The following is a 13,381-nucleotide window of genomic DNA, read 5'->3' as shown; positions in this document are numbered from 1 at the left end:
GTCAACCTTTGACATCCTATAAAACTCACTACATAAACCCAGGGTTTTGTAGAGGAAGGCTGAGGACATTCTGTGCATCAACGAAAACAACATGAAGTTTGAAGATCTAATTACGGAGATCAATGGCTTCGGCAGGTTCCAGAAGATGATTCTTTGCATCAGTTTTGTAGGTCGATTCATCATCCCGTGTCACTTTCTATTAAGCAACTTCATCGCCGCCATCCCGTCTCATCACTGCGACATCAGCTTTCTAGATGCCGATGGGCTCTTTGGAAATCTAACTGAGGAGGAGAGACTGATTGTCAGTGTTCCAACACAGGAAGACGGGAGTCCTGTTTCCTGTCACATGTTCTCTCATCCTCAGTTTCAGCTGCTGATAAACTCCTCCAGCAGCTCAGATCTTCCAGTAGTGGAGTGTCAGAATGGATGGCACTTTGATAACAGCACCTTTATCAGCACTCTCGCCACACAGGTAAAGCTTCAGTTACTGTAGGGAGGTGATGCATTATTGGCTAAACCTCCATATATATCGTTAAAAGTTTTTAAATGATTTATAAGTACTATTTAATTATTTTAATGGTGCATTAAATTGACTCACAAGAAACCACAGTATTTGAGTCATATAACTTGGAAATGTAGTAGCTAAGATACTTGTCAACAGAGTTTGATGAGAACTATCAATGTAGAGTGTAACCTGTTTTTCAATAGGTTTTATTAATTTTTACTATGAAAGGTCACTATCTTGGCAGAGAAAAATGATTATGAAATATGAAATTATGCAAGCAAATCTCTGACAGTTAATTATTAGCTAGCAACATGTTGAACTGCAATCAAAGTGTCATTGCTTGTGCAAAATGAAATACAAAAAAAAAAAAAGTGAGAGTTGTCTCTCACTGGCTTATCATCAACCTGAAGTTCTGCTCTTCAAACACAACACTTAAAATACCAAAACAAAAATAAAAATGACCCAAACTCTGTTCAAATGCAAAGTTTAAATTTCATCAAACTATAGATATGTAATAGTTGGTTTGACCTCCCTTTCACGTGCATAAACATCAGTCTGGCTGTTTCCATCTCGAATTAACATGCATTCAAATGCATCTCTTGAGAGTGGCCACTTGAGTTTGTACTTTTGTCGAGATCCTTATTTTCTACATTACTTTTGAGGGACACTCAATAAGTACTATTGAACAAAACCAATGCTGCATGGATTATACATTTACATTTAGTCATTTCAAGAGTCCACAGTTAGCTGATGATTGATTATAAAGTGTGTTTGGCATGCTACCCCGGGAGAGAGCCCTGACCTCATAAGATCCTCGAGCCCAGGGCTTCCTTCCGTTTGCAGGGCGAGAGGAAGGTTTGAGCTCAAGTAGATCTTGAGAACTCCCCTGTTATTTATAGCTAAAGACAAATTAGGAATTGCTATGGAGAGATATACTGCTGACTAAGAGCACATCTATTGTGCCAATTTGTATCTCGTATGTCTTTGGATGGTGGGAGGAAACTGGGGGAAAACCAACACGAGCTTGGAAAGAACATGTAAACTCCATACAGAAATGTTGATTGGCCTGGTAAGCACTTGAACTTGAGCACTTGAACTTGAAGCAACAGTGCTAACCACTGGGCTGCCTTACCTCACAATAAAGGAAAAGGGGGAGGAATAGGGGTGAAAGGTGAAGATAACTGTGGTATGTCACTTTGGTTATTTGTAGTGAGTTAGCATTTATCTTATTGGCAAATTATGTATTAGGTAATGCGGGACCAGCCGTGATCAATCATGAGCATGTTAGTTTATAATTAAAGTTTACCTAGCAGACGCTTCTGTCCAAAGCGACTAACAATTAAGGAGGTATTCAGCGATTCATTTTGAGAGAGAAAAGGAGAGCTTCTTATAGGTGGCTTTGGTATTATTCACCAGGGTTCAGGTGTTCTCTGAAGAGAAGTGTTTTTATGGTTGTCGATTTAAGGATACCAGTGTATCTGCAGTCTGAGTGGAAATGGGAAGATCATTTCTATCATATACATGGGAAAGCAAGTGAATTCCAGCCTTTAAGTCAGGATTGTCCAAACTCTGTCCTGGAGGCCTGGTGTCATGTTGAGTTTAGCTCCAACTTGCTTTAACACACCTGCTAGGAAGTTTCTAGTATATCTAGTAGAAGACTGATTAACTGGTTCATGTGTGTTTGATTAGGTTTGAAGCTAAACTCTCCAGGACACTGACCATACAGGACCGAGTTTGGACACCCCTGCTTTATAGTAATTGAGGGGTGGTAATGAACAAAGGTAAAAAGTGTCACCATTCTATCCAAATCCAATTTTTAGGTGTCTTATTTTGTGAAACTACAGCTCATACAGCTATTAAGAAAATTATTTTCCAACTCTCTGTTTCAGTGGGATCTGGTTTGTGATAACAGAGGTCTGAATAAAGCTGTGGCCACAATCTTCTTTGTCGGTGTGATGTTTGGAGCAGCTTTTTTTGGAGGCATGAGTGACAGGTGAATTTTCAAAGAAAACACAACTGTTATAAACATTAAAAATAAAGATTCCATTTAGATCTTTTGTGGTAAAGGATATATGTGGCATAAATAGAATCATTTTGGTTTCCCTAAGAAAAATATCTCTTAAAATACTTATCTTAACTAGTGAAGAACATTTTAATGATCTAAAGAACATTTTTTTCTGCTATAAAGAACATTTTGTTGATTGTAAAGCTTCAATGAATGTTAGGCTGTTTAAACTATAGTACAGTTCATTTTAAAATGGTGTTTTACAATGAAAACTCTTCATGTCCATGCCTGATCGCACAGGTACTATACATGGTAGAAACATCTATTTTATGTTTGTATTTACATCAAATGTATTAGCGCATTTGCTCTTCTGCAAAATGTCTATTAGAGCATTTCTTGACAATTGGTGTTTGACAATTTCCAATCCTACAATACCCCAGGGGTACTCAAACTTTTCAGCCCGCGACCCCTAAAATAACAATTGTGACTCACAACCCCCACTATGCTCGGAGGTGGTTATAAACATACAAATATTGCACACAATGGTGCGCACACACCAATAGGAACTATATAAACATAAGCATATTGTCAACACAAAAAAAGTGTAACAGTCTTACAACCATATCTTTTATTATAATCATTATTCATTTTTTTTATTTAATATTAACCTCACATAATGAGAATGGTGAGACTATTCTTGGTTTAATTTTGGAGACTTGCAGCCACTTGGAGATCATCCTCCTTGTTCAGTTATGGCCTTAATTTCTAAAGTGTATGTGAATGACATAAAGTTTAATATTGTACTGCAAAATCATTCTGCTGTGACTAACGCTAATGCTGTGATGTTAATCTAGCATAATAACCCCAGGGGTCACAAATAAAATACAATAATTGATAAAATATGATAATTCTATTAATTTAATAAAATATATGAGATTTTTGGAAATCACCAAGCAACACCGAATCACATACACCCCCCCCCCCCCCACCCCCCCAATGATTGTTTCACGACCCCCACTTTTGGGATGTGCATACTGTATATTGCACCATATACTTGTAGTTTATTGGCTTTGTAATGGTCATATAAGATGGACTTGATGAATCAGAGGCCAAAAAGCACAAATCCATTTACAAAAGTTTGTGTTTCAGTCCATCTAATGGAATACCAGGCTTTCCAAACTTAAACGGGGCTTCAGCATTTTCAAAAGGCCATGTTTCTTTGGGTTGAAGATGCTGTAGTAGTTTGATTACCAGGCTTAAAACAAAAATGCACTAGTGTAAAAAATCATGAAGCTACCAATGCAATTAAAACTTAATTTTTTAGAATTAAAATAAGAACCAATTACATTGTGCAAATATCATCACAAGCATGACCTGTTCTGTTTAAATAAACCTATTTTCTGTTTGGCATATAGATTTGGGCGTAAACCAATGCTGCTGGTCTCATACATATCAGGAATGGCTTTTGCATTGGCCAGCGTCTTTTCTACTTCCTTCACCATGTTCGCAGTGCTGAGATTCTTCAGTGGATTCACTATTACTGGCATTGTTATTGTCTCTTCTGTCCTCAGTAAGAATCTCTTGGCTTCTCAGATTATGGCTGAGTGTCAGTATGAAGCAAAGTAAAAGAGTCAGATGGATTGCTAATGCATGTGTTCCTCCAGATCTGGAGTGGGTGGACATTGAGCACAGGAGACTAGTGAGTATCATTGACAGTATGGCATGGGCTGTTGGGAGCACCTCGTTGGCTCTGATTGCATACTTTATTCGAGACTGGAGATGGCTGACAGTGGCTGTCACTTCACCTTTAGTGCTGTGCACTATCCTTTGGTGGTAATAGCTCTGATTTGTTCTGTCAAATTAAAAACATAATGAGTAAGTTCAGCCTAAAGGTTTTTCTACAGCAAATGTTTCTGGTGTACTGTAGGTGGGTTCCAGAGTCTGCTCGATGGCTGATAGCCAATGGGGACGTGGAAAAAGCTCATTATTATCTGCATAAATGTGCCGTCATGAACCGTAAAGCTGAAGTTACATCAAGAATCAAACCTGAGGTGGGAAAATGGTCTAGGTTGACAAACTTTTTAAAAACATGCTTGTTAGTAACCCAGGTAGCAAAGAATTCTGGCACAGATTTGGCATAAAGCTGGCACAGCAGGCATTTATCTGGCTTTAAGGCAGCACACAAGATTTGAGCCAGACGTAAAATGTAGTATTTGGCCCAGATGTTAAAAATTGATTTATGGGCCACTTAAGTTTGGCCTGTCTTGACCCACATTTAAAATACATTAAAATAAATTTTGAGTAAAGTTCTACCAATCAGGTCGCTTTGGGAAAAAGCCCGTCCATACTGTGCTAAAAGCGCAAGGCTTCATGGTTTTATCAATTTCATTGCAATCGTGACACACTAACCTATCTGGCACAGTTCAGGCCCAGTTATGAGTTATTAACCTGGCTGTGACTTGACTTAGATATAATCCATGTTTGGCCCTTGTCTGGAACCCAGACTTGGTCCAGTCATGTACCTTAATTCACTGCGGCATGTGGGCCAAGCAAAACCTGATTTGTGTGGGCCAGAGACATTTTGCTATGTGGAAAGTTAAGCACATCTCTATTTTTCCTCTGTAGGCTCTCGCTATCAGTGTTTCAGATCAAGGAAAGAAAAAATATACGTACCTGGACCTTGTCAGAACACCTAAGATGAGGAAACTGGCTATGCTCACAGGAACAGTATGGTGTGTCACTGAACAATTAATAATTCACAGTGATTTGCAAGAAGGCTGTTTAAAAGGGCAGTTCACCCAAAACTGAAATGATTTTATCATTTAATAACCCTTTACTTGTCACAAACCAGTTTCACTTTCCTTATTGTGTTGAACACCAAAGAAGATATTTTGAAGAAAGTTGAAAATGGTAATCATTAATTTGTTTTTTTTTACGTTCGTCAATGATTACTGTTTTTTTGTATGTGTTCAACATGAAGAAAAAAAGGAATGGAACCATTTGAGGGCGAGTAAATAATGAGTAAACATTTAATTTTTTGGAGAACTATCCCTTTAAAAGTTAAACTGGCTACATGTTCAAGTCAGAAACTCTTGCTATTTGGTGACATCGCTGGTCAATAACTAAACTGCACTCAACAGCTTATTTCTTACACACATATCATATGTTAATCTTCAGTAGCAATATATTGAAAAACATGGTATAGTAAATAATGTAATAATGGCTTTTGGCCTCTTGCAGGTTTTGTGTCGCCACTATGACCTATGGTATAAGCCTCAATATCACAAGCTTTGGATTAAATATGTACCTCACTCAGTTTGTTTATGGAGCCATTGAGGTTCCATCTAAACTGATTGTATATTATCTTCTGGAGAAAATTGGCAGGCGGAAGACTGAAGCAGGAGCTCAACTATTTGCAGGAATCAGCCTCATGATTAACATATTCATACCCAAAGGTGAGTGTGGAAATGTTAATTCTACATTTCAAACCAACCGGTTTGCAGTGCACTTGAGCAAAAGAGCTGATGTTCTCTAATATCTTGGATAAACAGTACAACTGTTTTAAAGGGCACCTATGATGAAAATCATCTTTTGGAAGCTATTTAGACAAAACTGTGTGTAGATATAGTGTCTCCACAGTAATATTGGAGTGACATAAACACAATAAGTCTCTTTTTTTTTTAATTTCCTTGTGTTAAAATAGAATCCAAATCCCTCTTATTTTAAGGCCCACTGCAACGTGACGTGGGGATGTGGTTTCCCCGCCCACCGAATTGTTTGACAGCCGCATATAAATGCGTATAATCATATCAACAAGACAGGACGTGCGCAGGGGCTGCACGGGGCACAGTGGGTAGCACATTCATCTCACAGGAAGAAGGTCACTGGTTTGAGCCTCGGCTGGGTCAGTTCACATTTCTGTGTGGAGTTTGCATGTTCTCTCCGTGTTTGCATGTGGTCTAGGTTAATTAGGCAGGCTAAATTGTCCATAGTGGATGTGTGTATAAATGTTTACCAATGATGGGTTGCAGCTGGAAGGGCATCTGCTGCATAAAACATATGCTGGATTAGTTGGCGGTTCATTCCACTGTGGGGACCCCAGATTAATAAAGGGACTAAGTCAAAAAGAAAATTAATGAATGAAAGGATGTGCGCAAAGCAACTGGGATTAAAAGATCTGTTCAGCTCGCTGTGATCATCAATCATCATCAAATGTGATCAAGAATCAGTTTTACAAGTTTAAAACGTTTTTTGCATGATTGTAATGAATTACAACAATTTGACCATTTTTATCAGCACAGCCGCATATCAGTACGATTATAAAGGAAGACGCTTCAGTCCCGGTTTGTGGACAATAAATCAGGTTTATTTCACATAACATAACGGATATCTATACAGTAGTGGGTATTAACGTGTATCCTGTTAAATTTGCCATGCAAAAACAGTGCAAAGTTCAACATGCTCACTGTGTGTGTGTGTCCACTGTATGTGTGTGTATATGTGCGTGAACTTTGTAACAACATTGTGTGTGACTCTACAACATTGAATTAACTCCACCCAACAAATACAAAATCATTGGGAAAGTTCTTACTGTAGTATTTCTCACAAATGTAGTATTTGTTTGTGAGATCTGCTTCCTTCATGTCTGTCACTGTGCTGTTTATCTGATGCAGCCAAGGCACATGGGAACAGTGTGTGGGAGAACTAGAATTAAAGGCACAGACCTCAAAAATAGCTACATTGTGCTCAGAGCAGAAATTCCAATATTCTGAAAGGTATAAAAAATAATCTGATGGGTGTTTTGAGCTGAAACTTCACATTCAACAACACATTCTGGAGACACAAAAGACTTATCTTAAATCTTGATAAAGGGGTCAAATAGGTGCAATTTATTACAGCAGATTAAACATAACGGTATGACCACTGGTTTTGAAAACATTAATAGCTTTCTCCATTTGCCACTCCAAGGAAAAAGTTTTGAATACAGCCATGGCAAAAACACATCCATATATATATTTAAAGGTTGCAAAATATATTTATAAACATATATATATATATATATATATATATATATATATATATATATATATATATATATATTGCAACCTTTAAATTAATTCCAGAACACTACAGGATGGTTATTTTTAAATAACTTCTACAGAAAGTCTGTTTTTCAGGTCTATCGCTGCATCCGATAGCGCAGCATGCATGGGATGCGCACTCCGGAATCTCGCCGGAAGTAGTAAGTCATCCGGGTACTTCTCGCATACTGATTTTCGAATTCTATGAATTCGGACATACAACTCGGCTCGCATACTGATTTTAGCGTACTATATAGTATGGAAGTATGTGGTTTCGGACGCAGCCATTGTTTTGCAACCTTGAAAAAATGTCCCTAAATTGTTGCAGGGTGGTAATTTTCTGCAGGATAGCCTAAAATATCTTTTACAGAATGTTGCTTTATGGCTATATTTAGATAATTTTATAAAATAACGTTGGCACAACATTAAATAGTAATGACCAAAATTAATATTACAGAATGTCCCAAAGTTTTATATTTTAAGGTTACTTTTACAACCTATAGATAACTGTCCCTGAAAATTCTATACAGGTTATTATTATTTTTATATCTAACCATGTAAACTAACTTTTCATTTATGCATTAATTTTTTTCGGCTTAGTGCCTTTATTAATCAGGGGTTGCCACAATGGAATGAACCACTAACTTATCCAGCATGTGTTTTTCACAGCGGATACCCTTCCAGCCACAACCCAGCACTGGGAAACATCTATACACTCTTGCATCTACACCCACACATACACTATGGCTAATTTAGCTTGTTTAATTTATCTCGGTGGGGTAAACCAGAGAAATTGGAGGAAACCCACGTGAACATGGGGAGAACATGCAAACTCCACGCAGAAATGCCAACTGACCCAGCCGGGACTCAAACCAGTGACTTACTTGCTGTAGGGTGACAGTGCTACCCACTACGCCACCATGTCACAACTAACTTTTCATTAACTTTAAATATGTTGAATTGGCAAACTACCCATCTCATAATGGCTAAAAGAGGGTGAGTTTCACTTGTTTATTCAGTCAGTTAAACATGGTTCAATATCTTCTCTCTCTCTATCTTATTCAGATCAGTGGATTGGTCGTACTGTGGTTGCTGTTCTGGGTAAAGGCTTCGCAGTTGCTGCCTTTTGCACAATTGTATTATATAGCTCTGAGCTTTACCCGACTGTTCTCAGGTAACATTGACCTCCTGCCTTTTGTTTCCTTCGAGTTAATTTGCAACTTGACATAAAATCTGTAATTGCACACTACACGCTAAATAAACACTTTGATTGGATCCTCTAGGCAAAATGGCATGGGCTATAATTCCTTCCTGGCTCGTCTGGGTGTTTCTGTGGCTCCTTTAGTCCTGCTATTGGACACTTTCTGGGGTCAGTTCTCTCAGACCATCTTGTGCTCGGTGGCACTAATTGCTTCTGTGGTGGCCTGGAATTTACCAGAGACTCGAGACAGGTGTCTACCAGAGACTATAGAGGATGTTGAGGGCACTGGGTAAGTCTTAACATTCAGTACAACATCATTCTGAACACTTAAAGGGACAGTACTCCCAAAATGAAAATTTCCTCACTATTTCCTCACACTAAAGTGCATCTAAACTTTTATGAATTTTTTTTTTTCTTCTGTTGATCACAAAACAAGATAAACTGTTTGTCATTAGATACATTTTTGGAACAAAAATATGGAAGTCAACGGCTGTTTTAATCCACACAGTATATCTTTCTTTGTGTTTAACAGAATGAATAAATGATGAAAAGTTTAACAGAATGAAAAGTTTCATTGATAAGTGAACGATACCTTTTAATATAAATTCTCTCAATGACTATGATGCTCAGAAATAAAGTTACAGAAATGGTCACTGACAAGGTATTGGTTGTTGCTAGAAGGGATACAGCTGTGCCTGGAAATTAACAAGAATGATTTATATTATTTCTAAAATTACCCATTAATTGTATTTTATTAACGTCCACCTCCACTACCCCATGCCTAAACCCAACCATTACAGTAATGTACAGTAATTATACAGAGTATTATCCATATTATTTATTATATTTCCCATTAAATTGTATTTTATTAATGCTCACACACACCCCAACCCTAAACGACTCACGGATAATAATTATTGTTGTACAGTGTTACAAAAATTATGCTATATTGATGTGTGTATCCACGGCTGTATCCCATCTAGACTTTAGCGAGGTACTTTTCAAACAGTTTTGTTCTTTTTATATAGAATAAATATATATGCTTTGGGTAGTAGAATGTATCTTTAAGTTACCAATATGGAACCTTTAAGTACAAATGTGCACCTTTGGAAAGGTACTGCCTTTCACTGTTTTTGTACATGTTTGTGTGTGTGTGTGTGTGTGTGTGTGTGTGTGTGTGTGTGTGTGTGTGTGTGTGTGTGTGTGTGTGTGTGTGTGTGTGTGTGTGTGTGTGTGTGTGTGTGTGTGTGTGTGTGTGTGTGTATAGTTGAAGTCAGAATTATTAGCCCCCCTTTGAATTTTTTTTCTCCTATAAATATTTCCCAAATTATGTTTAACGGAGCAAGGAAATTTTTTACAATATGTCTGATAATACTTTTTTCTTCTTGAGAAAGTCTTATTTGTTTTATTTCGGCTAGAATAAAAGTAGTTTTTAATTTTTTTAAAACCTATTTTAAGGTAAATATTATTATTTCCTTTAAACAATATATTTTTTCGATAGTCTACAGAACCAACTATTGTTATACATTAACTTGCCTAGTATACAAGAACCTGCCTAGTTAACCTAATTAACCTAGTTAAGCCTTTAAATGTCACTTCAGGCTGTATAGAAAAGCCTTGAAAAATATTTATTAAAATATTATGTCCTGTAATGGCAAAGGTAAAATAAATCAGTTATTAAAAAATGAGTAATTAAAACTATTATTAGAAATGTGTTAAAAAAGTATATATATATATATAAAGGAGGGCTAATAATTCTGACTTCAACTATATATATGTTTATACAACAGTTCTGTCTGGTTCTGAAATCTGATTGGCTGATAGCCGTGCAATATTCTGCAATATCAGAACTCCTACAGCCTCTTTACCCTTTGTGTATTACTCCACCCACATACAGCCAGCAGAAAGCAGACACAACAGATCTAAAGTTTAAAAGATGCACGCTCAACTGTTTAACTGTCAGCTTATGATTTAAATCTGGAAGAAAGTAGTTCCTCATACAAAAGGGTTTTTGAGACTCTCCATGTTTAATTTTGTTTTTATATACACAATTATGCCATCAAACTGCTGTATAAACGCAATATCACACGAGTAGCAGTGCGATATGGCTGTATATCGGCACTGGTGGGAGGCGTGCGTTGCCTTATTGCCCCCACCAGTGCCGATATACAGCCATATATATTGTTTTAGAAAAATTAGCTTGATTTAATATATATTAGAATCCAAAAATATTCAAAGCAAATCTGAAAACTGCATGTTCATTAAAGTCATGTTTTTACCTTTTCAAATAGGAAAACTCCCAATAAAGATCAAGAGAAGCAGGAGAACGAGGAGAAAATTGCAATGAATGAACCCCAGTGAACAGACCAGAGTTCAGTTTTACCAAATGGAAATTACACTTTGATGTTCTGTTGCTTAGTGTCATATTCAGATCCCAAGACAGTAAATGCGCACAAAAAAAGAAAGAACAATTCTTAAAAATCTTCTAAAATATTTTTGTTTATTAGTTACACAAGGATTTACAACTTTGTTTCCAGTGCCATGTAATAATTACAGATATTTTCTAAATAAGATAAGATTGAATGGAAGCGTGAATGAATAGATGGAAATTGTGAGTCTCTGTTTGTGGAAGAGAAGAACAGAAAAATGAAACAGAGAACAGTGTGGTTGTGTGTGTGTGTGTGTGTGTGTGTGTGTGTGTGTGTGTGTGTGTGTGTGTCGGTGTGTGTGTGGACAGTTTTTTAAAATGCATTTTCCTAATTATCAATTAGAATAAATGCAATACATAAAACAGCGTTTGCATATACCTGACTGTGTGAAAAGCTTTACACAATACAATTGTATTAATTGTGTAAAAAAAATCTGTACTAAATAAAAAAAGTTTTTCTTTATGACCTAATGTTCACTTGGCCTTTCATTTTCTGCATTTTCATTCTCATAAATGTAACAGCCCACCCTTCCAATGTTCACACCTTTTGGTCCAAAAAGGTAGCCATAGCAGGGTACGTGGCAGTACGGGCTGCCTTCATGCTGCAGACAACAGAGAACATAATAAAGCATATTTTATATAGAGAACTTATATTATAAAGAACTCAACTACTGCTTACATAACTTCTTTTATGTTTTAGAGTTAGCTATTGTTAAAGTTCTGGAATAAACTAATATGAAACAATATGTAGAAAATCTCAATTGCATTGAAAAGCATCTCTATATGCATGAGTACCTCTGCATGGCCACCAGGAGTCAGTGTTTTCTTACATCTCACACAGCGAAGGCAAGGCCGGTGCCAGTTGCGACCCAATGACATCACTTTCTCAGCTGTGGTATTAGACGATGACATCATCACAGTACATCACAAATTTCGCCATATCAGTCCAGTTAAAGTAAATATCAAATGAATATTCAATTGCAATTACTCCATTGATAAATGACCTATTAAATTAGTCTAATTCCATCAACAAGCTCTTTTAGCCTGGAAACTGATTTAAAACCACAATTACTCACACCACAGAACCATTTTATGGAATAATGCAGACATTAAGATATATAATAAATCTTTTTTGGAATAAATGGTTTAACAAAAACATTATCTTTGTTTCTGATCTTTTCAATCATAATGGGGATCTCTTAACTTTTGAGAGTTTTATAAATATTATTAAATTTCCGGTCCAGTATAAGGAATTTAAGTCAATTATGAAGGCTATACCTAGTGGATTACTGTCTCCACAAGTAATCAAGATTATCAGCATATACATTTTGCATTCCTAATAAAATAAAAGAGGTGCACTTTAAAAGTTTGCACAAATTTACCTCTGTAATGCACTCTTTTCCAAATATTGTGATGTTGCTGATATTTGCACCTTCGTCAAAATGAGTGTGACGACATTTGTCACTTGTTTTTTTTTAATGCAACGTATCATCATTGTTTTGGAATGATTTAAGTTCATGTTGCTTTTCCAAAGTTAATGCGAGTGGTAATTTGCACCTTAAGGATGTTATTTGTTATTTTGAAAACCAAAACAAGTTGTTAGAAGCCTTTGTGAACTTTCTTATACTTACTGGAAAATTTTGCTTTCACAAAAATTTTAAGGTTCCTTAAAAAAATAGATTTTTTATTCTTATGTGAAATAGAACATTTAATTAACGCAGATTACTTGATAATAAGAAATGTGCTTCTTTCTTTAGTAAATGTGATGAGATCTTTCATGCTACTTGAAATTTTATCTATTTTTAATTAGATAATTATTATTTGTTTTATGTACCCCCTTTTTTGGGGGAGGGGGGGTGCTTTTTATCCTGTTTATCTAATGTGAATGTTGTGTAAAAGAACAGTTCTCATTTACTGTATTCTTAATTGTACTGTATATTCAACAAATCGAATGAAAATGTATACAGTGTATTGCAATGCTTTTAATGTGTGTGTATATAAAGCTGTGAAAGTTTGTCTGAATTTTTCAGTGTTAAGTAAAATAATTTATTATTTAGTATTATTATTGTTGTTTATTCTTTAACATTTCTTACAAATTTCAAGTAAAAATACTGTCATTCACAACATTTAAAATGACAATTAGTCAAAATAACATTACAGA

The 13,381-nt window shown here is 36.1% G+C and overlaps 2 protein-coding genes across 3 annotated transcripts in view; one reads left to right on the top strand and one right to left on the bottom strand.

Moving 5' to 3' along the window:
• The first annotated feature begins 4 nt into the window (after positions 1-4).
• Positions 5-11,686, top strand: slc22a7b.3 (solute carrier family 22 member 7b, tandem duplicate 3). Of its 2 annotated transcripts, none has more exons than XR_012393360.1 (10): positions 5-472; positions 2,395-2,498; positions 3,926-4,080; positions 4,175-4,343; positions 4,438-4,561; positions 5,136-5,242; positions 5,751-6,005; positions 8,452-8,765; positions 8,875-9,081; positions 11,084-11,686. XR_012393360.1 is itself a non-coding variant. In XM_001337228.9 (10 exons), the coding sequence occupies exons 1-10, from the start codon at positions 92-94 to the stop codon at positions 11,151-11,153; spliced, it is 1,641 nt and encodes a 546-aa protein (XP_001337264.4). In that variant the 5' UTR covers positions 31-91; the 3' UTR covers positions 11,154-11,686. The 2 variants fall into 2 exon arrangements, 1 of the variants encoding a protein (XP_001337264.4); XM_001337228.9 differs by having other exon boundaries at positions 31-472; positions 5,751-5,965; positions 8,657-8,765.
• Positions 11,274-13,381, bottom strand: part of crip3 (cysteine-rich protein 3) — an 18,116-nt gene continuing 16,008 nt past the window's right edge. The window contains exons 6-7 of the mRNA XM_021467403.3: positions 12,016-12,110; positions 11,274-11,822 (exon numbers count right to left, since the gene is read on the bottom strand). Of these exons, the coding sequence (XP_021323078.1) occupies positions 11,688-11,822; positions 12,016-12,110 (230 nt within the window). The 3' untranslated portion in view covers positions 11,274-11,687. The remainder of the gene's footprint in view (positions 11,823-12,015; positions 12,111-13,381) is intronic.

Source organism: Danio rerio, chromosome 17 (assembly GCF_049306965.1).
Source record: "Danio rerio strain Tuebingen ecotype United States chromosome 17, GRCz12tu, whole genome shotgun sequence".
NCBI lineage: Eukaryota > Metazoa > Chordata > Actinopteri > Cypriniformes > Danionidae > Danio > Danio rerio.
The sequence above is the reverse complement of the archived record's forward strand: the minus strand, read 5'-3'. Positions and strand labels throughout refer to the sequence as shown.

What these genes read in the sequence shown, in the direction of transcription:
- slc22a7b.3 (XM_001337228.9), top strand. Translation starts at nt 92, where the DNA reads ATGAAGTTTGAAGATCTAATTACGGAGATCAATGGCTTCGGCAGGTTC. An exon ending in CTGTGCACTATCCTTTGGTG is followed by an intron (nt 4,344 to 4,437) that starts GTAATAGCTCTG and finishes GGTGTACTGTAG; the next exon opens with GTGGGTTCCAGAGTCTGCTC. An exon ending in GAGGATGTTGAGGGCACTGG is followed by an intron (nt 9,082 to 11,083) that starts GTAAGTCTTAAC and finishes CTTTTCAAATAG; the next exon opens with GAAAACTCCCAATAAAGATC.